We start from the raw sequence: 27004 nt of genomic DNA on the forward strand, positions 1-27004 counted from the left end.
AATTTGTAGCAACTAACATTCCTACTAATAGGAGTTGCCTGGCTGTTAATCAGCTTAAAGCTAACAAAAATAAATTTGAATAATTCTTTAACAGGAGTTCCCAGATTCACTGAACGAAATGTTTCTAACTCTTCCGAAGTCCACGCATCTCAAGTTGGAGAGAACCTGAGACTGAACTTTCTCAGTTTACTTCTAGTAGTGAAGTTGTTACTGATCTAGAAATACTAACCTGCTTCAGTTATCCTTGTTAAAAAGGATATTAGTCTTGTAACAATACTAAATTTTTACTGGAGATCACAAACAGGAGTTACTCCAGTAATTATTCCACTCAGTGGAAAAGAGCATACCAAGCTCCAGTAAACTCTTTCATATCGGGCAGCCCTGGGACTGAGAGGCTGACAGATATTCAAATACAGTAAACTTTCATATCCGGCATTCTATCATCCAGAATGCTCAAGTAGCTGGCATTTTAACCATAAGTCAATTTTAGTTATGTTTTCCTTAAGTACATTAGTGATAGTAAATACAAATAAGTATATGTTTTCAGCATACAATACTAAAGCACTCAGCATATACTGTTTAATATGTAATCTTGTCTTTTCTTTAGTATTATCCAGAAGATTTAATATCCAACAATATCCTGGTCCCAGGGCTGCCAGATATGAGAGTTTAGTGTGTTGTGGATAGAGGCATACCTAGCAATGCATAACACTAAAGAAAAACAAGATTAGATACGTAGGGTTTAAAAAGCCAGTTATTTGAGAGTTCTGGATGATAGAATGCTGGATATGAGCATTTACAGTGCTTTGTAACCCACCCTTTACTGGCCAGCGCATGCCCTTCATCAAAGATCATAAAATGGGGGTAAAATATTGATGTCGAAAGGCCTAAAATTAGCATAAGTCAGGGACCTCCAATATTAGATGTCCCCCCCCCCCCCTTACAACAAAACTAAATTCCAAACAGTATTCAAAGTTCACTGGTTAGCAGAGGCCGTAACTGTGAGCGAGAATAAGCAATCTCACACAGTGTTTAAGATTCCTCCCTTAATGACAGTGTGCAGTGAGGGGCACCACAACAGTGATATGGTAAAGGGTGTGCTCATCCCTTTAGGTCAGAAGCTACTGTGTAGAAATAACCTAACTGCACTAATATTCATGCATCTCTGAGTGCAGCTGCAGACAAGCATGACTAAGTGAACTTGGTACACCCAAGCACTGCTAATAGGAAGGAGATGAGAAAATAAATAGAATCCTACATGTCTAATGCTTGAATCTGACTAATCTACAAGAATCTAGAAAAACTAGTTTAGGAAGCTTCCTCTCCATAAAATAAGAGGAAAGTGTAGGTTAAGGCAATTTTCTATCTTTTACTTTTTACATATGAAGTGTAATAGCATGTATGGAATGCAGCTTTGCAGTAACTTTATACTAAAGTTAATATAACAAAATAAATTAGAAAGGCTGAGAACTTAAAACTAAGCCCAAAGTTACTGATCTATTAAGCTGTATTTTCTCTCACCCATCTTACACCTTTCTAATGAACTATTTGCAGCTATCGGGCTTGGTCTATTCTCTGGCTGTCTCTTGTGGCTTCTGTAGAGAGGTACGAAGAACTTAAACCAATACTAACCAGTACTTTCCTGTGTGCCCTCCATTGACTTCTCAGATTTTTTGTTTTGGTTTTTTTGGCTAGGAAAGTTGTATAATTCCTGTATATGTTGTTTTTTTTTTTTTTTAAATGGTGCCTGCTGCTTTGCATGAGAGCATCTCATTGGTTCTCCTGCCCTCTATCGCTTGCTTAGAAATAGCCATATATGTCTTACACAGAGAACTTACTGTGCTCTCCTTCCAGGAAGAGATTACAGAAGCCGTATCCCACATGTCACTTTCAACAGCACCAACATCGTCGCCTTCTCCCCCACAAACCATATCTTCAGAAGAACGGAAGGAAAGGTGGGAGCAAGGCCAGGCTGACTACATGGGAGCAGATTCCTTTGACAATATTAAGAAAAAACTTGACACCTACCTCCAGTAGAAGCATTTCTATTGCTCATGTTCACAGAGCTACAAGAACTGGTTCCAGAACTATCGCAGCTAGGAAAAGTGTTGAATATGGTCAGTTATGCTTGCTAGTAGTTTGATAAAACTCATGAGGCTGAAGATATTTGTAGTACTACAGGTGAGAACTGAGCAAAAGGTATAGAGTAGAAATCCTTGTGCCAGCTGTACCTAGAGTCCTGAAGTCTTCCCTTTTAAATAAGACTGCTGCATATGCCTATTTAAAAAACACACAAAACACTTACTGGGAACAGAGGCACTAAACTGGCTTGACACTTATTCCTTGAAACCAGTAAGACTGGGCTTTCTCTCTTTTAAAAGATGAATGGCATCACTCCCTTTGCTTGCTTTCTATACAGGAGACCCTGTTGCAGGGCAGGGAGGGTGGGTTGTTTAGAAGTTGTTGCAATGCTGCCTTATTGTAAATGCTAGTACTAAACTTATCATACAAACTTAATACAACTTCTAACAGCAAATGCATGGCTTTACTGTATTAGTCTCACACTGAAGATCTTGAGCAGGCTTTTATGTACAGTACATGCACCACAGAATCTTAGTTCTGTATACTATGGGACTAGTAAAAGTGAGTTTTACTTGTAGTAATGCATTCGTTGCACAATAAATGCATCATGCATTTCTGGCTTCCCTAATTCAGTCTTGAGTAATTTGAAGTAAAAATATTTAGTAAATCTGCAGAGGCCTCGAGGTCGTGTTAGAAATGTGACACCGCCACAGTAATTAAACTGTACAGCTAGTAACATTCCTTACCTTCACAAGCTATTCTATGAGCCTACAACTTAATGGACATTTTGGAGGCAGTGTGAGTGTTCTGAAAAGGGGCTCAACCAGCTGAGTGGGACAAACTCCCTCATTCCCAGCTACTGATGTAATCTCTCATCTTGTTGGCAGGGGATAGTGATGACAATATAAAACCCACTTCTGCTGGTCAGACTAGGAGCAGAGACATCTTTTAATGAGTACTTCTTTAAACAGACTAGTCAGCTCAGGAGACCTGACGTCCAGAGAATCTCATCCCTCAAGTCAACCAAAAGCTCTTCAGCATGATAAAGAATACATGTGCACTTCCTGCTGGAGGAGGGGGAGTGGGGCAGATCAACAATCTAGCATACAACAGCTGGGAGACTACACATGGAATCAAGTTTATCTCCCTGCCTTAAAAAAAAAAAAAAAAAAAAAAAAAAAAAAAACTCTACAAGGTCTTAAAGGGTGCTTTAAGGATCACTTGCGAACAACTAGCTCCCTAGGGTTTAAGAGTCCACTGTATCAAGTTCCAATGCAGGTCCCTGGTACATAAATGTATCCCTAATAGGAAAGAAGGCCTATATAAACAATCATGCAAGGAGTAAGATAAATTTCCCTAGTGCTAGGGCTTGCCTCCTTCCATTATTGTTGACCAGAAGAGCAAGGCAATGCAATGTGAGGCTGTGTGTGTCAGGTGCCAAGGCCCTCCAGTAGACCTTCATATAGCTCCAAGCATATCACCTTCATAGTGTGTAATGAGGTAACATGGGGCTTTAACCATCACTCTAACCTCTCCTTTGTTTACTGACTCTTCAGCTTGTCCCTATCAGCCTCTTTTTAGTCACCAGTTCATTCTCTTATCCTAGTATCTAGTCACTGCTCCAATATAGACTCTGCACATGTTTAAAAAAGCAAGTTACCAGTGTTCTATTTTTCTCCATTGGGGCAGAACAAATTTTGTTATGAACACCAAGGCATGTGTGGCTGTGCATCACCAACAGAAACACATGCTGCCACCTGTGGGTGCTCTGCTAATCAGCTGAGTGGCACCTAAATCTCTCCTGGGGGGGCCACCCAAGTGCTCCACTTACCAGGAACACTGGGTGTTACCTTACTCAAAATGTAGCAAAGGGTTCAAGCTAATTACTGTTTGAGAGGGTACCTGCCAGGTGTTAGTTCTATTAAGTTTAGCATCCTACTTAGAACTAACAAGCCTGGAGTTTGTCAGCAGTTATAGCATTACTGCCATACTGTGCTACAAAGTAAATAATTCTGCAAAGGATGAACTATGTAGGGACAAGATCGGTAGTATACCAAGAGCCCGTATCTCTGCATCCCTTTATTTACTGCCTGAATACCACAATACTGGCACATAGCTTGTAGAATATGCCCTAAGACTTAACACAGCTTTCATTAAGTGGATCCAGTACTTTGCTCTTAAGTCATAGTACTGTGCTCCATTTTTTAATGGGAGTCTGGGGCAAGCCCTCTGTGGTATAGGAATGTCAAAAGCATCTATGCCTTCTTTACAGTTAAGAAGGCTTTCCTGTGTCATCTGAAATGGAAGGGGCAAACATCTGCATCAACTGCATGCATTTGTATGTAGACATTTTCTCAATATAAGGAAATAGCCAGTTAAAATAAACGTGATTATAAATGTACCTTAGCAGTCCTTGGCCAGACAACAGGTAGATGTCCAGATTTTTCTTTCCAAAAGAGTTTAACAAAGGTGTGCACTCTCATTTAAAGCTGAGCTCTTCTATATGTTCATGCTACTTTTACTGTAGATCTATGTACCACATTCACTAAAAGCTGAGGCTTCACCCATTTTCCACAGAAAAGACCAGGACTTTTTTCCAGCAGAACTGTGTTCTGCCACCATTTTTTCTGGTGGCATTTTTAAGAGGCACCACTGCCACTGCCCCCCTTCAGCTCCCTGCCTGCAGAGGAAAGAGCAGGACTTGATTTAATTGGTTTAATGGCCAGCTGGACCATTAAACTAATACCTGCTCTTTCAACGCACTGGTCAGACAGCTGCTCCTGTGGCTGTATGTGGGGGGAGCCATGCAGCCAGCAAAGCAGCAGAAGCACATGGAGCTCCTTTTGAAATGTAAATCCTGGGATTGGGGGGGAGGGGGCAGTTTGGGAGGATTAAGCCTGGCAGTAGGTTGGTGCCAAGGGAGGGAGGCAAGGGGTTAGGGCTGGGGTGGGGGAGTTGAGCCAGGGTCATGTAGCTGCGAGGAGGGGTTGAGCTGGGGTGTCACAGTTGTGCAGGGGTGGGGGCGGTATTGAGCCAGAGCCATGCAGACAGTTGAGCCAGGAAAGTGGGGCTGTAGGGGTTGAGCTGAGGGGTGCTTGGGTGGAGAAGTTTAGAGCTGCAGGGAGGGGGGGCAGTTTGGGGCTTGAGTTCCAGCATCATTTTTGTATAGGAAAAACCCACTGGAAAAGACAATAGCCAACTTCTGTTAAGCGGTTCTAACTAATGTTTGAAATGAAACAAAAAAAACTTGAGTACAGTAAACCTTTTGTATTTCATATTTTATTATCCAGAACTCAAATAACCAGCATGTTAGCCATAAGTAAATTTTAATTATGTTTTCCCTAAGTTCAGTCTAGTGAAAATAAATTCAGTATAAGTTAAGTATACAATACTATTGTGGGTTCATAAAGTACTCTGCATACTTTTTTGTTTCTCTACATCTAATCTTATTTTTCTTTAGCGTTATGCATTGTTAGGTATAGCTCTCTGATATCCAGCATATTTGAATTTCTGGCAACCTCACAGTCCCGGCGCTGCTGGATATGAAAGAATTTACTGTACGTTTGGTGCAGGACCTACAATCAAAATTAAGACTGTACATGGAATCGCACTACTGAACTAATACTATGTAAATGCTAATTAAATGATGGGATCTGTAAAGTGCGTTATTTACAATTTGATGACTAATGAAGCTTTTGACCTAAAGGCTAACATGGGCGTTCTACTTTCAGTAGAGAATCTTCCATGAAAAACAGGTAGGGCTACAAGTATTTTAAGTAAATGTTTTATTAAGAAGAAAGTCTATATATCATTGTTCCAGAGAACTGGAGAGCAGAAGCAGTCTGTTTACTGTCCTCCATTTATAGCGGATAAAAGATAAAGACTACTGAACTAAGTATGACCTAGTTTGAGCTCAGAACTCGCAAGCATCTGCTACCACTGCTGTAGATGCAATTTCACGCCATAGTTACCTTAGCTCAGTGAAACATAAAAGATCTAGTAACCCAGTCCTGAAAGCAAGCCATAGCTATTTGGCATTTAAATTCTACCCAACGTCCAAATAAAACATTTTAAATTATTTAAACAGAAACATTCAAAATTGACACAATACAAATTTTTATCTTGACTAGTCAGAGACTAACCTGGCTTTAGTTTACCAACCACATCATGTGAACAGCTACCTTACCAGCCTCTGCTGGTTTATTAGTATTATTTCCAACATGCAAAAAGCTGAACATATTTTCACTACTCTGATCTTTTGTGTTTCACCAGAGTAGTATCTCCCCTATCTCTACATCAGTTCCTGCACTGAGAGAGAGCCTTAAAATGCAAGTCTCAAAATGTTAACAACTAAGTATAGGTGTAGAGTACAGATGCCTTAATTCTGCTCTCAACACAAAGCAATAAACAGTACAAAGCTGAACAAAGCTTAAATGCTGCAGTATTTTGAGTTGGCCAGCAAATGTACTGATCATTTATAGATAGAATTTTCCAAGTTTTAATATCACATGGTCAAATTCAATTCCGTCACACTTTAATGCTGAAGTCAGATGCTCACCATAGCAGCAAGGGAAAAGACCACATATCTGTGCTCTCTTGCATATTTTCATGCAACCATGTTTTTTCTTTTTAAACATACTCTTATCTCCTTCCTAACTGATGAGCTTGTCACTTTGCAGAAAGTATGCTACTTTTACCAATCGTTCTTATTGATCCACGCTGTGTTGTGCATTACCAACATGTACACCACTGTAGTGTGTTTTCATATGCCTGACAGGAAAATGCAAAGATTAAAAGATGACTAGTCTGACATTAGTGCCACAAGAATCTCAGCCTTCCATATATTGTTGGTGATTCAAGCAGCAAGGTTCCAACTACAGCTGCTTTTATAAAGCACAATATTTGAACTGTACATGCTAACAATAGATGCAACATGGTAAAGAGAAGACTAACAGAAGGATAAGCACAATTACTCATTCTTTAGCATCCAGGGACCCTTAGAATAGAAAAATTAGTAATCTTAAAACTCATTTTAAGAGCAAAGTCTAAAGCCTATTTACATTCCACCGAAAAAAATGGGTTAGTAGCAACTTAGAACCCATCCTTCCCAATCAATCCCATCGAGTCTCATTGCTCAGACCCCTTTAACAGCTGCAATAAATGGGAAGCTACACACCAACTACAATTTAGACAAGTACCTTACATAGACATACTGAAAGAGACACAGGCCAAAAAAAGAAAGCATTCACACTGCACTTTAACCACTCTCATCTCCCAAACAATGTATTAATACAGGTAGACACCCCCCACGACTTACATGGAGGTTGCGTTTTTGATAGCCCTACATAAACTGAATTTTCAGGTAGGTCAGGGAGTTACCCTTGAGTGGTGGGGAGCCAGGAGCTGGGCTGGGAAATTGACCAGAACATCACTCCTGGGGATCAGGAAACTGTTCCTGCCAGGTATGGCAGCCAAGAGTCAGGCTGCTACAACTGACGGGCTTCCCTGCTCCTGTCAGGGTCAGCAGCCTGACTCAACTGCTGCCTCTGACAGGAGCTGTTTCCCCACTCCTGTCAGGGGCAGCAGTCATGTGAACCCAAGATGCAGGTGAAATCTACTGCCAGCTGTTTACAAAAGGTTGCCCATCACCATTGTCTCTTCAACAGAATGGAGAAGCAAATTCACACTCACATACAGGAGCTGCTGCAACAAGGAGGTTGGCTATAGAAAAGCAGATCTATGCTCCCCAACTTCCACAGAACTTCCCTCTAAACAAGCAGCATGACTGATTGAAAAGTTAAGATTAGGGGGGGCCATATTCAAAATGAACTAATATGAAGAGAAAGCATTCTACTGGAATAGAAATAACACAAAGCTTCACATTAAAACATCCTCCAATGGTCAGATAGATTACAGGCAAATTACTTAAAAGTAGCCTTTTTTTGAAGCCATCTGTATACCTAACTTACTTCTGCTGAGAGTTACCTTCATTGTGCAGCACGTAGCACAGTATGCTCAGTTCAGAATTAAATACTTTGAGTTCTACAGTAATGCCATGCTGCATTAAATTAAGGGGCTGAAAAGGCCTAGCATCTCATCTTCGAAAGTAAGCAGTGTGGTACTGGATTTTCAAAACGATAGTGCAAAATTCCCCATCACGCAACAAAGTCTGTAATGGTTTATCACAAACAGACATATGACGTCAAGCTTGTGATCAGCTTCTGATTAAGCTGCATTGTACCTAGAATAACTACAGATGCTTTTATTTAGCTAAATATCTACAGCTTTAAGATTAAACTATTGGTTTTGACTTTTGTGTAAGAGGACAAATCAGTGACTTGGAGGTTTGCTTTAACATGACACCCCATTCATACCTCTACAACACAGCATTTTAGGATGAATTAGCAAGTTCAGGATGACAAAGGCCAGGGCTAAACTGATATTTCTAAACACTACAAAATACATACAGCCCTCTTGTGCAGCTGCAATAAGAGCACATACACTTAATACCTTGCCAGACACAATTTTTTCTGCTTCACCCCAGGGAGGAGGAACTCAACTGCAAACAAAAGACGTGTCTACATAGCAAAGAAAGACCCATGGCTAGTTGTTCCCAGCATATTTAGGCTTACAGGGCCCCTCCCACCTACACAAGCTGTTAGAAGCCCAACTACACCACTAAAACAACCTCAGAGGCCAAGTCCCAGGAGCTCAAGTTGTTTAGCACAGGCCAGTTGTGGGTCTTTAGTTACTGTGTCAATATACCCAAAGGCTACTAGTCATTTCATAATCTAATGTCCAAAAGGCAGTCACAATTCTACCTTATTGTTGGATCAGCATAACTCAGGACAAATTAATGAGGAAAAAGGATAAAATAGCAATGGTTGATGTATAACCTGGTGAGGGAGTGTAATTCAGCAGATTTACTGCCATGATGTCCTCACAGGTCTTTAGTTCTTTCAGTGATGATACCTAGAAGGGGTGGGTGGGTTTTTCTTTCTTCAATGAAACAGGCCCACTAACAGCAGCCCAGGCTTCCCAAAAACCACAGACCAGGATCAAAGGTGCCCAGCTGGGATTTATTGCCAAGCAAAGTACAAACAGTTGTTTGGTACAGTATACTGTACTGATAACCCTGTACATATGCACCTGCTGCAATGGACTAACACAAACAGTGGAAATTTTACTGCTCCCCTCCACCCCCAGGCTACACAAAGACAACCCCCAAAGGCATCATGTTATATACAAACTTCACAGTATTGCTGACATATTAGGTCACCACCTTCTGACACTAATTAGCTACCACCCCTCACCCTTGTGGTTTGGTTAGATAATTTTTATTTATTATGATGTTATTTTAGACCCTTTCCTAAACCTGGGTCTGCATCTGTAAGGAGTAGGTATGTTAAGGTCTTTTTTAGTAAGCTGGTGAGACATTGTGATTTTAACTTATACCAGTTATTGTTCTACACCTGAACCAATTACCAAGGAGTGTTTTGTACTTTTAGCCCTGTCTGTGCCAAGTTTTGTTAGCAGAGGCCTGCCTCTTGCTCACAGACTAGCTTTGCTTTGAGACATATTTTGTCCATTGCTGCTAGGCCTTAGGCCTTAAACCAGGACTGTGCTGCATGGGCTTCAGTCTTCCATCTTACTAAAAGGGGTATTTTTGGAGCAAGTCAGGGAAGCTAGAGGTGGAAAGTTGGGCAGGGAAGATTCAATGCTAAACCCATCTCTAATCCATCAGCAAAAATTATTTCCTATTTCTAACCACACTAACCTGTTCCACATATATATCAAGGAAAACCTGACTTGCCAAAAGGCATAACTGCATAAGGGCAATCAGCTTGTACACACTTGCTCTGCATTTGCTCCAGCATGCAGCATAATGCACTGAGTTTATACAGCAGGCATATGGGAGACTTGCTTGTGCCTGTGTGGGATCATACAACTATTCAAATGGCAAAGGAGATGCTTGTGACTTTAGTCATCACTTATGAACCCCTGGGTGGTGGTTGTTTTTTGGCTTTATCACTGGCAGTGCTAGACTCTTCCCCCGTCTCAACCCACACATCAAGGCAGCATCCAAATCTTGTCAGTACTTCCTCTGTAGCATCTCTCTCTCTCTCTATATATACATATATATATACACACACACACACTCTCTCTCTCTCTATATATATATATATATATACACACACACACACTCTCTCTCTCTCTCTATATATATATATATACACACACACACACTCTCTCTCTCTCTAAAATCCAGCCTTTTCTTTCTCACTTCATAGCTAAAATTCTCATTCAAGCTTTCGTCTCCTCAACCACCTTTTTCCCCTAACAACCCACATTAAACTATACAAGTCAATTCAAAACAGAGCGATTAAACAAATGTTTCTTGCCAGCTGTCACCATATCACACTATATCACTCAACAACAACGACCTCTACGTCAGGGTTCAAGCATCTTACCCTCATCTCCAAGGACTTTCCAACTTCAACACACTTGTATCTTATGTCATGCCCTCACCCAGCTCTTCCCCTCTGTCCTTTATGAATAAAATGTCCACCCCAACCTAGTCTATGACAGTCCTACCATCTTCTCGCTATGCCTCATTTGTACTGTAAGACCTTCATGAATCCATCGTACAGCAGCTAGGTAAAAGGCCCACAGGGATTGAACATCCATTTAAAAATATTACAGCAATTCAAAACCATATATTCATGCAAATAACAAGGTAAATGTGATTGGCCAGATACCTCCATCCTCCCTCCCCAGTCTGTCTTGTTTCTCTCACACGCTTGTGTCTTGTTTTAATTACATTTGTAACCTGCTGGTGCAGGATTCTTATTTTCCAACCAGCTTATGCAGCACTTACCACCACAGGGCCATGATTTTGAATGAGTGCCTTTGAGCTAAACAGACTAAATAAAATATTGCTGACATCACGGAATTATCCAGTCTTGTTAAATAACCATTCCCACTAGGACCATTAAACCAGAAGAAAAGTCCAAATATAATGGATTTGGGTCTGATATTTTTATATCTGAACAGAGTAAGGGCTTCTACCGCTTACACTGAATTTTAAGACTTTATTCTCCCAAAGCCAGTATTATTGGATGTGCAGTTCCTGTTCAGTTACAATTTTACATTAATACCTAGAATGCTGAGCAGCTGATGGCAAATGGAAAGTAGAATATGTCAAAAGCAAATGTTGACTCCCCTTCCCTGTTACTAAAAACCCATCTTGAATTTCCTCAAATACGTAATTCTTTGCTTTTGATTCTGAGCCCAGGTGTCTTATCACATTGGAGGGCAGCATGGAGCAGTAAGGAAATACAAGTCTAAGGAACAGAGCCAACAGGAGGAGGCAGGTGAGAGGGATAGTACCCCAGCTCTTAGATGCTACCTCCTCTGTTTGAAAAAACAGAACTACAGATTCTCAGCATTTGAATAATTTTTTATTAAATTGCTCCTCTCCCTGTAAATCAAGTTCTAGACAGATCAGTGTTCCATATGACACCTTCCAACTTGGACATACAAAAAAATATTCACTGATGGAAAAACTTACTATAAAGCTTTCCACTACTTAAAAAAGAAATGTTAGTTATTTTCCAATGTCCAAATGGGATTAAAAAAACAACACAATATGCTCTGTATATTGCATACAGCACAACTATGTATATGTAGCGGCATATTCCAAAATCCAAACATATATATGGGTTACAAATACTAGCATTAATACCAAATTAGAATTCACATGTTCTTTCCCACATAGCAAAATGCTTTTTTCAATACCGAAAAACAATTCTCATATGCTTAAATGGAATTCTGTTTAACAGAAGGAAAACACTGAAAGTATATTGCATGTATAGTCAAAATAGTTCACTTTCATAAAATCCTGGAAACTCCTGAGTAGCACTCATTCCCTGATACACAAAAATGTCATCCTGTACATTTTACTTACAAAATATTTTAGAACTACCTATACAGATTAACAATAATTAAAATCAATCTTTAAAATATCACCACTTCTTTACTTTTGCAGTTACTATTAACCATCTGTCCTAAAACACAATGAACAAGATCTGACTAGTTAAAGTTTTATATTCTAGTCTGCTTTTATTTTAACTTTTAATACTTCTGGGGAGGGGGGCAGCTGATCATATTTTCAGAGCCAAAAAATACATAATTTTCATTTTCATTCTACAAATAGGTCACAAACTAACAAGACTGAACAGTAAAATAAGTTACATCATTCTGCTTTGAATTTTTTGGTCCAGTTCTCGAACTACTTGCATACAGAAATTCTGTAATGTTTGAAATACGATATTTTATACATGAGTACAAAACTATTTAAAGAATTTTTTTAATTAACATTTAAATACTGAAACCAATTTTTATCCTCGTCAGATGATCTGACATTCTCCATTCTATCTGCCAAAGTACTTTAAGAGCATAATTATAAACACACATGAAGTGTGTGTACATAAAAATGAATGCCACATCAACTACAGCAAAATATCCCTTATTCAGAAAGAATGATTGACCTATCCTCTTCCATAATTATAAATCAATCAGAGTCTTAATTTCATTGATCTTGGTTTGTTTTACTTCACTAGCAGTAGGCTTTTTAGCTGCAAAGGCTCCTGCTGCAAGTTCCCTCTTCTTGTTCTGGATTTTTAGCATATTGTCTTCCACTGAGTTCTTCACAATGAACTAACATACATTAAAAAAACAAACACACAAAGTAAAAGGCTGACATTTTCAAGAGCAGGTGTCTAAATTTACAGACTTAAGTAATGAATTTGGAATTCCTCTGTACTCAGCACTTTTGAAGTCAGGCCACATAGGTACCTATGTATGGATTTAGAAATACAGGCCCTTGTGTCTAAAAATGTCCCCAGATCGTAACACTGACTGAAGTGTGGCTCTATCATTTACTTACTTTGCCAAAGCAGAGAGTGACAGAGTACACAGATACATTTTGGACCTTGGGGAGAGAAATAATTTCTCTTTTGCTTCCATTTTGACTATTAGAATAAAAAATTCTTCCTCCTTGCAAGCTGATATCAGAAGAGCAATGATTCCAATTTCCTAAATGGGATCCTCCAGGTTGCTGGAGGGGGAGAAAAGGGAGACAACTGACTGGTGCAGAACAGTAGTGATGTAAGGAAGACCACTTGGGTCCCTCCCTAAAAAGGCCAATAAGCCTGGGATCCTCCAGACAGGTGTACTGGCTGGCCCCCATTCAGGCTTCAGGAGCTTGAAACATCCTGGGAATCGAGAGGACAGAAGTTCAGATTCCTCTCTCAGCAGGTCTACTGGATAGCAAGGAAGGGATGCTTGCAATGATCTGTGACAGAATGGTGGCAGTGCAGTGATACAAGAATACTTTTACAATACTGTTCCAAGGGGTTACACTTGCACTCTTTAAACGGAAAGCACACATTACAAGCAAGCACCTCGTGGAGGGCAGCTTCTGGGCCTACATGTGCAGTGAAATTTATCTGCTGCTGATCAGGAGAAATTGGAGCTGGTGGCCAGGATGCACTCCAGGATGTCATGGGGCACAATGAGTCACCTGCTCCAAACCACCAGATGGGAGTCCCTTTTTCCTACTGGGCATCCAGTGATAAGGCCCATAAATAAACCAGAAGTGGGTCTACAGCTATAGATGCTGGAGGAGATATGGATGGAACAGGAAGCCATAGTCAGAGCTAGAACAGAAGCTTGCTGACCTGGACAAAACAAAGGCAGCTCAAACAGGAGTAGAGGGTCAAGTTATGCCCATGGGAGCAAGGAGCAAAACATAAGCATGAAACTGGTCAGGGTCAACATACACATAGATGAGGCAATGATGGACACTATCATTCTGCCTGCACTTGAATCACTACAAATACTAAAAATAAGCAGTCCTTTAGCACCTTAAACACTAACAAATTTATTTATGTGTTAGGTAATGAGTTTTCATGGGCAAGACCCACTTCTTCAGATTTTCACAGAACTGCTTGGTTTTTGCGAAGCTGCAAACTACCATGACTACCCCGCTGAGACTATGAACACTAAAGTTTGTTCTGGGATTCTGAATGTTGGGAAATTATTTTTCTTGATGTGTTTTCTGCAATAGAGGTCAAATTCTGAGTTTTCAACTACAAGCCCACCATGACTGGATTCTGTGGTCAAGGAGGCAAGCTTGCCACCTATCCTCCCCCGGGGAAATTGAGCTAGTGCTGAGTGTGTCTGTGGCACAGCTAAAAGGTGCTGTAGCCCAGAATCTGTCAGGAGCAGTGAGACTGATAATGTCATGGAACAGAAATCCACTAACTGGGAATAGGGAAGATTACTGGGTGTGATGAGGTGCTGTGGACCAGAATAGTGCTGGGAGAAGGGAAACTAGGTATGGCTGTGATATGCCTCAGAGCTCCCCTGGAAAAAGGGAGACTCTGGACAGTAAAAATGCTGACACATCTATACCTCACAGTAAGGGTGGGAAAAGTCCAGACAGGTCATAACCACAGCAGCAAGTGAAGACGTAAGGAGACGGAAAGGGGCCTTTTAGGGAGATAAACGTGAGAGTAAAGAGAGAAGGAGACATATCTCATCTCTCCCCAAGAGGAAATTAACATGAGAAACTAACCTATTATTGTATTTTAGTTTGATTATAGGGGCATTTTGCTAGGTAAATGAATGCATGAAGTTCAAATTAACAAGCATTAACTGCTGATACCCTGTCCAAGCAGGGGACTTTACACCAAGATCTGTGAAGAAACCAGCAGATAATCCTATCAATGTCAGGAGAAAGCTATGACACAGAGGCCCATTGGTACCAGCTGACAAATACCTGCTGTCTTGTAACAGCAATTCTTAAGAAACTCAGCTAATTCACTACAACCAAACACACTGCTTCGGTGGTATTTATTCATACATCCCATCACGCAAGATCTCCGATAAAAAACTTATATCTTACTAATGATCACAATCAATGCATCACAATGCATTGTGTATGTATGGATAATATTTTTAAAATTGTGTATCTGTATTGAAAATAAAGACCGTCACCAAAGAGAAAAAAGGTTTCTACCAGAGAGGAAACGGGATGTATGTTCACTGGCTTCATTAAGAAGTAAATTAAGCATTGTAAACCAAAGCAACAGGAGAGGGAGGGATCATACCCTATTATTTCTGCAACTTTCACAAGATGTCACACTTTTGTATGTGAGGAAAACAAAGCCCAAGCTAACATTTCAAAATGGCATCTCAGGGATAGTTATGTTATATTATTGCTACATTCTCTGTCCAATTCCTATAAATTAGAGTTGTTTAAAAGAAAATCACTCCCATATCTAAATCACAGTTCAGACAGCTCACCTTAGTAATAACAACCTCTTTCTTCTGGCCAAGTCTGTGACATCTGTCAAAACACTGATCTTCTGCAGCAGGATTCCAAGCCTATCAATAATACAAAATCATCAGTCTAAACCTCATCCTGAACAATCAGTTTTCCAAAACTACACTTCTTGTACATTAAGACACTAAGATAAATTTAAAAAATAAATTCATTAAAACATGCTAGCCTACCTATGAAGGCTTGTGATAAAAACTGTCATGTGATTAGGATTGGTTTTTTAACCACTATTATTCTCAGGTTACGTGACAAGACCACAGGATTTTGTATAAGGAAATGGAGCTGATTAAAAAAAATGTAAAGTTTAAAAAAAATCATTTACATTTTCAGTAAAACCACTGATGAGTTTGTAATCAGGACCAGGAAATTCAAGCAAGACTCCGTAGATGAAAAGTTTGCTCTGTTCATTTATGCAACCAGTTCTCTCTTTTGTCTTGTTCAGAACAAATATTCCATTTAGAGGGTTTGCTCATTATAAAGACATCTGACAACAAAATTAAATTGCATGCACTGAAGAAGTGGGTGGATCAAACACTCCATCTCAATTTCTTGCCAACATTACCAACTCAAAATAACAAGGAGATCTCACCATTAAAGAAGATGCTGCTCTGTGACCTGGCATCTAATCCCATCAAACACGCCAACCGTAACAGATTTCAGGGCTGGAGGTGAACTACTCAAGCAATACATATTTACTTAAGATATTTTAGAGAACATCACACTGCCAAACTTATATAAATCCCTAGCTAAGGATTTGGAGCTAGAGTTTGTTGAAGTGCTAAAGCAGCCAATCCTCTCTGTGAAAGTGCGTAAGGATGGGGGACAGTGAGTGACGTAGGGAGGGGGAGGAAGCCGAGGGTCCCTGAAAATTTAAAAATCAAATGCTTGAGAACAGATGCTAAATATTTGACTATGAATATCTGCTAAACAAATGCTAAAATATCTGACTGAATATGACACATGCACAACCCCATTCAGCTGCACTTTGCAACCTGGCAGAAAAGGGATAGGACTTCTACATTCAAACTCAGTGCTATCCCACTCTGATTCCTCCACAACAGCCAAAAGACAGGAAGCAGGACACAAAGAACAGAAGGGGGGGGGAGAAAGATTTAAAAAATATGAAAATCAACAGAAATAGTGGTAGTTCTTTATGTCTGTGGCTTACATGATGTTCCACCAACTCTGACTTTTAGTAGTCAGTTCTACTACTACTGCATAAAGTAGTTCTGACTTTTCCAACTTTTTTTTGAAAAGAATACAAACAGTACTACATGGAAGACATTTTTTTCTTCTATCTTACCTGCGTCTCCTCCATGTATTATTGATCTCATTGCTTCTTACGGTATGTCTACGCTATGCCAGCTGACTGACTGAGGGGCTTTTTAAATGCAGTACAAACATTTGGGCTCAGGTTGCAGCCCAAGTTTTGGGCCCCTCCCACCCCACAGAGCCCTACAGCTCAGGCTTCAGCTCAAGTCAGAATATCTATACCACAAATTAAAGAGACCTTTTACTCAAGCCCTGAAAGCCAAGTCAACTAGCATGGGCTAGTGTTGGGCTTTTAATTATAGCATAGGCATACACCCAGTTCTTCCTAAAATCCTGTGGGAAATACATCTAGCTTTGCATACACCGCAGCCAACATACCATTGGTTGAGTCTATTACTTACAGGATCCATTAAAAACACTTGTGAAGCAGCGGTCAGATTTAAACCAACTCCACCAGCCTTCAGGGATAGCAGCATTATGGTTGGGGACTCTGCTTGGCTGTCTTGGAAGCTCCGAATTGCCTGCACTCTCTTCTTGCGTGTCATGGTCCCATCCAGACGAGTAAACACAAACCCTGATTCTCTGCAGAAAGAAAAAACAGTATTTATCAACATTTAAGACAACAGGAAATGCATCTATTTAAAATCCTGACCTTCGCTGTGAATGTTTAAAAGGTTACGCTTCTTAGTCAAAACAGAAATTGAGATACAGTAGACCCTCGATTTAACAGACCCCAATTTAATTGGCATCAAAAGTAATGGACCACCCCCACTGTAAATAAATAAATGCCAGCAACTCAGCAGACACCCCGGAGCTGCCACTGGAGCCACCACACACTCCTCCGAGCAGTGGTGGGTTGTGTATGCGAGTGCCACATGCCTGCATGTGACACTTCCTCCAACCCTGGTGGCTCTGGTGAGTCACCAGCAATTACTGGGGGAGTAGGGGGAGACTGGGGGCTCTGTGGCGAATACTGTACAGTACAGTAAACCATTCAAATTTAACAGACTTTCGGCATTAACAGACATCCTTTCCTCCATTAGTCAGTTAAATGAGGGTTTCCTGTATATGGATCTATACCACTAGGACAAAAAGTAATGATTCTCTAACATTCGAAAAGAAAAGCATATGTTGTCCATTTCAAATTAATTGGACATTGCACAGACACTTCAGTCACTAAAAAAAGTACAAAATTATAATTATTTCAACTTACTTCAGTGGAGTTTCTATTAGAGACAGGAAAGCAGTGAACTGAGAAACAATCAGACACTTTACAGCTGGATTCTGGTTCCTCAAGTCTATCAAAGCATGCATTAGAGCACTGATCTGAAATGCCAAAAATTAAGACGTATAAGCAGTAGAAGTATGATCCTAATCCTATAAATACTTCCAAAGCTTTATGCTTAGGAACCATGCGAATGACTGATAAATCGGTTTATCATATTAGCCTTTAAAAAACAGGGTAATCCTAAAGAAAATTTGCTTTCTAGAATAACTCCTGAAAAGAAAATAAGGGATTGTCTATTTCTTATGGTTCTGAGGTGGCTGCTGGGAGGCTTTAAAAAAAAAAAAAACACTTCCTGAAAGTGTTAATATCAATCTAGTTTGTGTAGCCAATGCACTTTTTTCCTACTGACAAGTGTTAACAACCTTCCTCAAGCCAGGAAGCATGCAAAGGGGAAGGATGTTGAGGGTTGAACCCAAGCCAGTGAGATCACAACGACCTTCAGGAGGAACCCTATAGTACCTGAGGCAAGGAAAAGGGAGATCAAACATTCCTTTTGGAACTGAGAAACAAACACTGACAACCTTCGCTTTGTGCCCAAATGCCAAGTATATAGTCTCTGCAGCTTTTATAACTGACTGCCAAAGTGGAGATATTTTTAAGGTCTCTCTCTATATAGATTTTGAATGGGAAGTAATCTTTCAAATTTTAATTAAGTTTGTTGAGAAACAGTTAATTCTGCAATTAAAAAACAGAACAGACAAGAAACCCAGTGAAAGCAGGGAAATTTCAAATTTGGCAGCAAGACCTTATGCATGACAAGACTGAGGCTAAACAAAATAAAAACTTTCAAAACAAAACACAATAAGCTCAGCAAACTAGTAAAATAATGTTTCTTAATAAAACATTTGTGAAATATAAAAGGTGTGAAGCTCATTTATTTGTCATTCAGGAATTTGAAGAATTTTCTAAAGAAATTTATTCACATATTTCTGAGAAATTAAAGATGATTTACTTTCTTTTTTAAGAACATGTCTTCAAAAAAGAAAAAAAAATAGGATTTCAGCTCTTCTGCTGAAATAATTTAATTAGCATACTTCAACACCCAAAAGAGCCCTTCATGAAGGGACTTATATGTCAACACCACTACTAAACTGCAATTTCCAGTACTTTGTTTCATTGTTGCAACCACAGCTCATGGTAGGATTTTCTGTTTTTAGTAGTACTATATTAAACTAGATGTATATACCAAAAATTCAATTTTTAAGCATGGAAGAATACTTCCAAGTAACATGCTAGATTTCAACACACAAGACAGTAGTAAGTTACTTTTGAACTTGAGATCCATTCCCAGTCACCCTTCTTTGCAATATTAGGATCTGACTCCTCCAGAGGACATTCTACCAAATGTTCCACTCGAAGCTCATTCCGACAAAGAGGACATTTGGCATTTGGCTATAAAATAAAAAGCAAAATGATCATTAGCAAAAGTACTTTCTCCATTTTCCATTCAATTAAGAGCATCTTCCCCCTGAAAATCTATTTTATCACTCACTCATCCAAAGAGTTGTAAGATTGTCAACATGAGATACATGCAGTGGAACTGAAGACTGCATCATCTACACTAATTCACACACAGTTCATTTTTCAATATGACAGAACACCTCCATACCAAGCCCAACAAATGATGCATAGGCAAGATGATTATGTGTGTTTCACCATTAAGACTATACTGACAATTCCCTTTTAATACTATTTCATTCATATTTCTTTAAAATTTTCCCATTGAACCGAAATATTTGTTTAGAACAGCTCAAACATTTGTTTATTTTTAAACTTTGAGCTAAATATGCTATCGCATTCAGTCCTCTAGAAAAGGTAGGAAAAAGAAAACCTCTTTTTATTCAGATATCAGAAGCCAAAAAATAAACCACTTTTTAAAATCTGAGTTTTTACATCCAGAACAGTAAGGGAAAAAGACTTCTTTGCAGTTAATTTTACGTTTTATTTTTGAAGTTAAGCACATCCCTACCCTTACATTATATTTAGGGATAGATATATGGACACTGGTGTCACTGTCATAGGTGCAAACAACTGCAGATGTAATTTTATGCCTACTCTCAACGAAATGGAGACCTGTTTAAAGCAGGGCCAAGAGTTTCCCAATTAATATTTCCATGGGGCTATATTCAACAAATGTCTGGATGGATTGTGTGGTGAGAATGGAGGAAGGGCAAGAGTTCCAGTCTACCATCTCTACAGAAGGGAAGGAAAAGTTTTATTTAAAAAACAACTAATGGCTTTAATAAAAAGAACGTTTCTGGTTTGCGATTGTAACTGCTGAATTATAACAAAAGAGAATGACGTCCATGTAAGAAATAAGTGTTGACAATTTTTATATAGTGTTCTTCTCCCCTCCCCTGGCATTTGACAGCTCCTAAAAATGATAAGGGAAAACCTCTGTTGTTCGCATCATGGTATATCTACTGATTCCAAAGATTTTTTTTTTGTTAATATGTGAAAAGCAGGAAACCTGCCAAACAGGCAGTAGGGACCACTATACAACAAAACTGTTAAAGCAACACTCAAGGAAATCAAGGCCACCGAGAGACCACTAGAGAGGATGAGGGGAAAGAAGCAGTTTTAGAACAATAAACTAAACAGTATTAATTCACAAGGACCGAGAGTTCTCAAGGATCAAATATGAAATTCCAAACTACTAAGAGTAGTATGCAACCTATGATGGAAATCAACCCTTGTACCAGATGTCCGGAAGGTAGCTAATGCAATACTGATTTTTAAAAAGAGCTCCAAAGGAGATCCAGATAATTTCAGACCAGACCAGCGAGCATTTTATACTGGGCATTTTGGTGGAAACTATAGTGGAAACAGAATTAACAGACACAAAGATAAATATGATTTGCTGGGGAAAGGAAAGGAAATCATGCCTCAGCAATGTATCACAATCCTTTGAGGAAGTCAACAGACATGTAGATAAGGGCGATACAGTCCACTCAATGGAAATTTGAATGTTCAAAAGCCTTTGACAACGAACCTAATCGGACGCTCTTAAGGAAACTAAAGTAGCCATGGGATAAAAAGAAGCATCCTCTCATGGATCAACAACAGCTTCACAGATAGGGGGAAAAATAGGCATATATGATCAAGTTTTCCACTGGAGAGGCAAACAACAGGCTCCTCCAAGGATCTGTACTAGAACCTGGTGCTGTTCAACATATTCATTTAGGATCTAGAAAAAGGGGTTAAGTGAAAAAATTGAGACACCAAACAAAGTATTCAAGAAAGATAAGTCCAAAGCAGACAGCTAGCTGTCACAGAGGGGTCTCTCATAACTGGGAGACTGGCCAACAAAAAGCCTGATTAAATTGGATGTTGATAAACGCAAAGTAATCCACACTGGAAAAAATAATCATAATTATACATATATAATGATAGTTCTTAATCTGATATCATCACCCAAGAAAGAGATCTTGGGGTCATGGATAGCTTTCTGAAAACTGCAGCTCAATGCACACAGTGGTCAAACAGGGCTTGTACTTAGATTTCCAAAAAGCCTTTGATAAGGTCCATCTCCAAAGGCTCTGAAGCAAAATAAACTGTCATGATATAAGAGGGAAGGTCCTCTCATGGACTGATAACTGGTTAAAAAGATAGCAAACAAAAAGCAGGAATAAAATGGTCAATTTTCAGTATGGAAATGGATAACTAGTGGTGTCCCACAGGGATCTGTACTGGGACAAATCCTGTTCAACATACTCAAAAATGATTTGGAGAATAGGATAAAGAATGAGGTGGCAAAATTTGCAGGTAATGGCCATCATATTTGTTTCAAAGGCTAAAAAGGAGTGACTTGGCATAGCACATCTGTATTCTCAAAAGATTATTCCCTGTTCATCATGAGAAAAAGGAAACGATGACTAAAATCACCACTGAAAACAGCTGTAAGACTCATTAAAGTTTATAGGATGTATGAGCACTACAAAGATAAAATATGGGCCTTAGATTATACCGATGGATGCTAAACCTGCTGTATTACTCTGGCCTTACAGGTGCTCTTTGTTTATTAGTATGTTTATGATTCATCATCTGGAATGCAACATCACCTCCATTCTTTTGTAACGTGACTAACATCAAAAGAATTACATCACGGATGATTACAGCCTCCTGCCTCAACAACTTATATATCGTTTATCAACACAGTGGACAAAAATTTCTGACTGTCCAGATTTAATCCATGTTGCTTTTGGATTAGTCTCTATGATTAAATGCAATATACAAAATAGCTAACCTTTTCACTCTGGATGACTTCACAGATACATGGTTTACAAAACACATGTGCACAGTGTGTTATCACAGGAATGTTCAGTGAATCCAAGCAAATTGCACATTCTTCATCTGAGCCAGAGCTCAGAACCAGCTTCATTTTATTTACTAACTTCTCACGTAACTCTTCAGGAGTACTATCACCTAATACATAAAGAAAACGAAAAAAAAGTTTTCTAAAAACTAAATGTGATTTTACACGTGGGGCCAGATAATCAGAACAGTTCCTATGAATCCAACAGAACCACAATGATTTACAACAGGTGAGAATTTGGCTTATGATTTATAAAAACAATTACATACGACAGAATCAAGAATAATTCCGTATTACTAAATGAAAACATTTTTAAGAATATTCAATTTGAGCCACTCAGACTACACTCAAGAAATCCTGACTAAGTACACACTGATCAGTGCATGATGCAACATGCTCAGTAACTGAGGGGAACTGTTTATGCAACAGCAGTTTTGGACAGTGATTCTATTATGGAGATGTTGGTAGCTACTGCATAGTTGAACTTGCACTGTGATTTGTATTTAAAAGGAGAAACAAACCCATTTGTTTGGCACTAATTGAACGTAGTCTCCAAAGTTAGCATAATAGAACTCTACATGGAAAATTCATGTCCGATGATTTTTTTTAAAGGAATAATGTTTAGCCACATTTTAAAATGCTCTTTGAAGTTCTGCCCTATTTTCTCGTATTTCTTTGCTTTCAGTAGATCAAAACTTCATACTGATCCCGACAACATGTCAGACACACGATTTTGAAATTTTAGAACTGGGCATTGAAAGTTTTCTTTTATTCAAGATATCTTAACTGGACTGTGGTAAAGGCAGTTAATGGACCTATTCAAATCAGCAGCTACTTTTCATTTTCTCAGGTTAGAAGGGCATCTGCCTGTGCAATGGAGCTGCACATTCTTGCATTCCAAAAACCTGGCCTTCAACTCTCACTGTCATCCATTCCCCCCCGCCCCCGCCTTCCGTCGCTCCTTATAATGGAAAAGGAAAACAAAACCCACAGCTTGCAACTCCACTGCAGAGGCAGTTGCTACTTCTGATAAAGCTACAGAGCTGTCCCCACACCTCTCTCATCCTCTTGTGCTCACAAGGGGGAAAGTGGGCCCAAGACAGATCTATATTAATGTCTGTGACTCCTCAGAGCAGAACCATCCTCCAATAAACCTCCTACAGTTCACTATACAGGAGTGTGACATCAGGTGTTCATACATGTACATTGGACAAACCAGACAGGCTCTGCACCAATGGATAAATGGACACAAATCAAACACCAGGAAACATAACACATTTAAACCCTCCTGGATATTCAATTCTTCTATAGAAGAATATCATGAGATAACAGAGAGAGACATCTGAACTGGAATTCATTTACAAATTTAACACCATTAACTTGGGCTTGAATAGAGATCTTATCTGGCTATCACATTACAAGAGCAATTTCCCTGCCCTTGATATTTGCACTTCTACATCACATGCTATGAATGAGACACATCCAGCTTAATTTGCTTCATTCACCAGTTCTACTAATGACAGGTAACTAACCTCCTTTTCCTTCCTGGATTCTGTTTTCTTCCCTTCCAACTCATCGGATGAAGTGGATTTTATCCACGAAAACTCATGACCTAATAAATGTTGGTCTCTAAGGTGCTATAGGACAGCTTGGTTTTTTTGAAGTCATAAACTAACACAGCTACCCCTCTGAGACTTTTCATATAAGGTCTATAACAGCAGAGCTGTGAGATTCAGGGAGAAGAGTACCATCTCCCTGTTTCAGCCTCCATACTGCTCTGCTTCCCACACATGTACTTGCCAACCACCTTCAGCTTTTAAATTTGTACTAGTATTGATAGAGCTACACAGGTTATAGTAGGAAAGGAGGACAAGATGGCAGGAGGACAGGGAGTAAGGCTACCGAGGCAAATCAGGCAGTGAAGGGTACTGGGGAGGAGGCAGCCAAGACAGGGAGCAAGGACTATGGATAGGGGAGGGAGAGGAGGACATGGGAAACATCAGGGATTTGCAAAGGGCTTACAGGGAATAATATGTATTAATGCTGCATAGCTAAACAGCACGTATTAAAAAGACAACGGTCAACACCAATACACAGTCATTAAACCCTGGTAATTTCCCCCACCATAAAAAAAACAAAACATATACCTAAAAGTTAAGTTGGCTACACTATCCTGTCAAATTCTTTAAAAGAAAATAAATGTTGATTTAACCATTCAACATCCTCCTCTCATCTGCATGCCACTCCTGCTTCCTCCCCTCATACTATACATAGGTCCATTTTAAACTTTCAATCAACATATAATTTTAACTCCATCCACAAATATAAAATTCTCTATTGCATACACATGCAGATTTTGGCTGTGTCTAGACTAGCCCCCAACTTCGAAGGGGGCATGGTAATTAGGGTGTTTGGAGATTACTAATGAAGTGCCGCAATGCATATGCAGCACTTAGGCTAAATCTCCCCCACGGCAACTTCGAAGCATGAAAGTTCAAAGTGCCGGCTTGCACGCAGCTGTGGATATTGTGAAGTGCCCGCACTTCTTCCAAGTCCCTTTACTCCTCAAAATTTTCACATTTTGAAGTTGCCACAGGGGACATTTAACCTAACGAAGTGCTGCATAGACACTGCAGCACTTCATTAGTAATCTCCCAACACCCTAACTACCATGCCCCCTTCGAAGTTGGGAGCTAGTCTAGACATAGCCTTTATGTAGCAATTAGAGAACTCATTCCAAATTTAGAATGAGATCACCTATTTACAAGTTAAACTTAGGCATTTCAGGAAAAAACAAAATTTCAGTCACCAAACCTCATTTATTTAAACACGAAGAACAAAAATCCTGCATGGAATTACAGTACAACTTATAAAAGCCACATTAACCTATATTAATTAAAATACAGTAAAAGCCAGGTTATCCAGAATTCGGACAACCAGCATGCTTAATTAATTGGCACCTCTTCTACCAGTGGCCACCCAGCTGGGGCTGGCACAGCAGGGCTGGTTGATGCAGGGCCAGGGCTGGGGTCAGCACCTACAGGGCTGACTGCCCAGCTGGCAGCCCCAGGGCCAGCTGTGCAGCTGTTGCAGAGGGGCCAGATGCCCCACTCCAATAACCATCACATTTGATTATCCAGCATCCCCCATTACTCAGGGGCGCAAGACAATAGAACTTGTACTGTACATCAGAATTTGAATGCTCAGAATGGTTGCTCAAGAAAATGATACACAGAAAACAAACCTAAATTACCTATCTGACAACTGGAAGACGATGCATTTCTGCAAAGATGAGGATGACAACACAGCTGCCTCAATCTGAGCAAGATTCCAAGGACATCTGCATAATGTGCCAGAACAGTTCCTTCACTAAAATACCTGAGGAACAAATGCAGTGATAGTGTGAAAAACATTACACTCAAAATACATGCTCTCAATGGGTCACAATCAGCAATATAAACCATGTTCTATGCTTACAGTTACCTTTTACCTATTTTTCATGCAATATATGCCCTTTCAGCATTTTTTAAAAATGCATGCACACCAAATGGCAAAACTGGAACACTAACACCACAACAGTGGGGTCCTGAACATTAATCAGACCTAGATTTTCATGGCATTGTAGACATTACATGCTACACTTTCGCTCATAGAAACTAAGCATTTTCTGTACATTTGAATATTCTCAGCTATTAAAACTGCGATGTAGATTTTCAAAGAGCTGAACAAACATTTTCTCAACTATTTTACACTGGCCCTTGTTCTCCTCTCACCCATACTAGTGTAACTTCATTAAAGTAAATGGGTTGCACCAGGCGAATCTGGGCCACCAGTTAATATAAATCATGTGGCTGAAACCTTGTGCAGGGCTTTGAAAAGCCTCACACAGAGCAGCATACCACAGTTCCTTTGTTCTCAGTTGTATTAAAGTTGTAAAACACAAAAGTAAAACAAGCTCTTTCAAGGTTATCTAAATTTACGAAGCTATATATACATACTTCACATAGAGGCCAAGGTAGGAAGTTCCACATAGCACCATACATCAGTGACTAATTCCTAAGACTCCCTTTAAGTTCTACTTTTCTACTGAAGCAGCATATGAGAGTGTTTATAATGTTCTACGGAAACAAGTTTTTCAAGTGCTAAAGAGTTATTTTTAAGACCACTCTTAGTACATTTTGTGTTCTTTTTTGTTTCTCTCAAAGACAGTTAAGCTCACTGATTGCATATGCTAGACCAGGGATATCAAACTCAAGACCTACCAAGGGCCACAGAAATGAAAACTGATACATTTTCTTTGGTGGCCCTGAAAGCTACTTCTATAGGAAAGTCATAATCATTTATTATAGATTATGTTTAGGTATATTTTATATTTTTTTCATGTCTTGTTTGAATGTAATACAATAATTTTAACTGAGAATTTAATACTTCATATGAATTTTACTGTTTTATAATTTTATTAATAGATCATAAAATTTGATGTGTAAAATTACTGTTTGCTCTTCCCGCTCCCCACCATCATGCACTAGCCCCCCAAGGCTGTTGAGGCTTGCACTGCCCCTCCTCCACACACCAACCCCAGCCCCTTTTAGGCTTGCACTGCCCACTCCCTCCTCCCCAGGCTTCACCCCTTAGAGCA

General features: G+C 39.5%; 2 protein-coding genes across 2 annotated transcripts in view; one reads left to right on the top strand and one right to left on the bottom strand.

Annotated features, from left to right (window-relative positions):
- Positions 1-4988, top strand: part of GYG1 (glycogenin 1) — a 35282-nt gene extending 30294 nt beyond the window's left edge. Inside the window, exon 7 of the mRNA XM_075004727.1 lies at positions 1855-4988. Coding sequence (XP_074860828.1) covers positions 1855-2037 — 183 coding nt within the window. The 3' untranslated portion in view covers positions 2038-4988. The remainder of the gene's footprint in view (positions 1-1854) is intronic.
- Positions 4989-8689: 3701 nt separating this feature from the next.
- Positions 8690-27004, bottom strand: part of HLTF (helicase like transcription factor) — a 49629-nt gene continuing 31314 nt past the window's right edge. Inside the window, exons 19-25 of the mRNA XM_075004079.1 lie at positions 25619-25743; positions 22297-22475; positions 19317-19442; positions 17976-18088; positions 17164-17344; positions 15454-15534; positions 8690-12801 (exon numbers count right to left, since the gene is read on the bottom strand). Of these exons, the coding sequence (XP_074860180.1) occupies positions 12649-12801; positions 15454-15534; positions 17164-17344; positions 17976-18088; positions 19317-19442; positions 22297-22475; positions 25619-25743 (958 nt within the window). The 3' untranslated portion in view covers positions 8690-12648. The remainder of the gene's footprint in view (positions 12802-15453; positions 15535-17163; positions 17345-17975; positions 18089-19316; positions 19443-22296; positions 22476-25618; positions 25744-27004) is intronic.

The sequence above is a fragment of the Carettochelys insculpta genome, chromosome 10 (genome assembly GCF_033958435.1).
Source record: "Carettochelys insculpta isolate YL-2023 chromosome 10, ASM3395843v1, whole genome shotgun sequence".
Lineage (NCBI taxonomy): Eukaryota > Metazoa > Chordata > Testudines > Carettochelyidae > Carettochelys > Carettochelys insculpta.